The sequence below is a fragment of the Nematolebias whitei genome, chromosome 3 (assembly GCF_014905685.2).
Source record: "Nematolebias whitei isolate Nwh7 chromosome 3, NemWhi1, whole genome shotgun sequence".
Lineage (NCBI taxonomy): Eukaryota > Metazoa > Chordata > Actinopteri > Cyprinodontiformes > Rivulidae > Nematolebias > Nematolebias whitei.
In genome coordinates, this window is record NC_056500.1 from 2150782 (window position 1) to 2153396 (window position 2615).

The window sequence follows — 2615 nt, forward strand, 5'->3', positions numbered from 1 at the left end:
ATGTGGTCCTGTGGTGGTCTCAGAACCAACAGGAACCCTGATGTGGTTCTGTGGTGGTCTCAGAGCAGATATCTCCAGGTCTTTATTCCACAACCTTCAGGTCCAACCATTCAGTTGTTTTTCAGGATCTATGAGGACATTCAGAAGATTGAAGCCAACGAGTTCCATTTCCAGGAGCAGGTACCGGAACACCACATCCAGAACTGAGTTTACAAGAGAACAGGTTTAGAACCCATGCAGAACTTAGAACCCAAACCTGTAACTGGTTCTGACTGTTTCTGTCCCACAGACGGACCCCGTGGAGTTTGTGCAGAACATCTGCGAGAACATGCAGCTGTTCCCCAAGCAGGACTTCCTGACCGGAGACCAGCTCATGTTTGAGTACGACCCACAGGTGAGCTGGCTCTTCTCCAGGTTCTGATCCAAGCTCAGTTTGACCTCCTTGACCCAGTTCTGACCCGCTCTGTCTCAGGTGATCAGCGCCGCCCTGACCCAGTTGACGCCCCACCGAGCCAACCTGCTGCTGCTGTCTCCTGAGAATGAAGGTCTCTGTCCCCTCAGGGAGAAGTGGTTCGGTACCAGCTACAGCTGCCAGGGTACTGTCACCTGCACGTCAGTCGGGTTCTGATCCAAACCAGAAAGGACCACAGTTTGTTTTGTGTCTTCAGACATTTCAGAGGAGTGGGCTCGGTACTGGAGGAGTGACTTTGAGCTGAACCCGGACCTCCACCTTCCTGCTGAGAACAAGTTCATCGGTCAGTTTGGACTCAAGTTCTGTGGTTTGACCCAAAAGTTCTGTTCACGTTTCCATCATAGACTGCAGCACGGCCTGTGTTCAGTGCAGCAACAGAAACCGAAGTGTTGAACTAGACCAGAACCAGAACCACCCTCTTTTCTGCAGCAACGGATTTCACCCTGAAGACATCGGACGGTCCGGACTCGGAGTTCCCCGTCAGAACCCTGAACAATGAACGAGGCGCTCTGTGGTACAAGAAGGACCACAAGTTCAAGATCCCAAAAGGTGAGAGGTCACGTGACCAGGCAGGAAGGCTGCTCACCCTCTGAAGCTGGTCCTGGTTCTGTTCAGGAAACAGAACCCAAAGATCATCAGTTTACTGTCAGTCCAGGTGCAGGAAGCTAAAACTTCTGGCTTCAGTCGTCAGTCTTACTGGTGGTCATGTGACGTGATGAAACAGGAAGTTTGAATGCTACTTCCTGTTTCAAGTTGTAAAGTTTAGATATGGCAGATGCTCTTGTGTTTGTGTCTTTCAGCCTACATTCTTTTCCACCTGATCTCACCACTGATCCAGAAGAGTCCTGAGAAGTAAGAATACACACAGGAAGTAACACACAGGAAGTAACAAAGTTGTAACACAACCACAGGAAGTTGCACAACTTTAACTCACACACAGAGGATGTAACACAGGAAGTTCGCTGGTGAAGATTCTCAGTCTCCTCATTTCTTTGAATTGAGAAAGCTCCTTGGATGAGAAACGAAATGTCTTCAGTTACAAATAAAGTCCAGTTGTTTTTGCTTTTAATCTTATTTGGATTCACACAGGAAGTTACACACAGGAAGTTACACACAGAAATTGTCATCCCTGTAGTTCCATTAGGGTTGAGTAAGTTACGGGTCAGAAGCTGTTCAGACCATAGACATATGCACATCATAGATGCCACGTTGAGTGGGCTGGCCCGCTGCAGCGGTATGTCAGAGCGTCCACCATATTGAATGTGGCAGATCTTCTGGTCAACTGATATAAAGAAATGGACTGAACTTCAAAAAGCACGTTCTACAAAGTGTTTCATGAAGAAAAAAAAAGAATAAGAAAAAATACAAAGTGTTTCATGTTAATCACTGTCATCCACACACACTAATATATTTAGAAAACAAACAGGCACCAAAGATATTTGTAACTTTTAACATGGTTATTAAAACTGTTTACTCTTTAAATGTTTAGATTAAGGCAGCACGGTGGCGCAGGTGGTAGAGCTGCTGCCTCTCAGCGAGCAGGTCCTTGGTTCAAACCCCGGTCCAGGGGCCTTTCTGGGTGGAGTTTGCATGTTCTCTCCGTGCATGCGTGGGTTTTCTCCAGGTGCTCCAGTTTCCTCCCACAGACCAAAAACATGCATGTTAGACTGATTGGTAACTCTAAATTGTCCCTAGGTGTGAGTGAGAGAGTGAAAGGTTGTTTGTCTCGTTTGTCTCCATGTGTCCCTGCGATGGACTGGAGACCTGTCCAGGGTGTCCCCCACCCCTCGCACAGTGATTGCTGGACATGGGCACCAGCGACCCCCGTGACCCAAAATGGAAGAAGCGGGTAAAGATAATGGATGGATGGATGTTTAGATTATAGGTAATCATTAAACCAATTATGTGTTGTTCTGAGTGTTTACAACTACTAACATGTGTAACAATATTACTGTGGTGATGAATATAGAAATATTCATATTGAACATTTAATCTGTGTCTATAATAACCAGATCCTGAAATGTGACGTGTGGATTTTCTGAAGAAAGAACTCTGACGTTCATAATTAACTGATGATTATTCACATCAATTAACACATATATATATATATATACACAAATATATCTTTTTGTATATATATATA

At 45.4% G+C, this 2615-nt stretch overlaps 1 protein-coding gene across 1 annotated transcript in view; it reads left to right on the forward strand.

The window, feature by feature from the left end:
- Positions 1-2615, forward strand: part of nrd1b (nardilysin b (N-arginine dibasic convertase)) — an 18424-nt gene that overhangs the window by 7759 nt on the left and 8050 nt on the right. The window contains exons 14-19 of the mRNA XM_037697768.1: positions 126-180; positions 290-394; positions 473-596; positions 669-755; positions 902-1021; positions 1273-1324. Of these exons, the coding sequence (XP_037553696.1) occupies positions 126-180; positions 290-394; positions 473-596; positions 669-755; positions 902-1021; positions 1273-1324 (543 nt within the window). The remainder of the gene's footprint in view (positions 1-125; positions 181-289; positions 395-472; positions 597-668; positions 756-901; positions 1022-1272; positions 1325-2615) is intronic.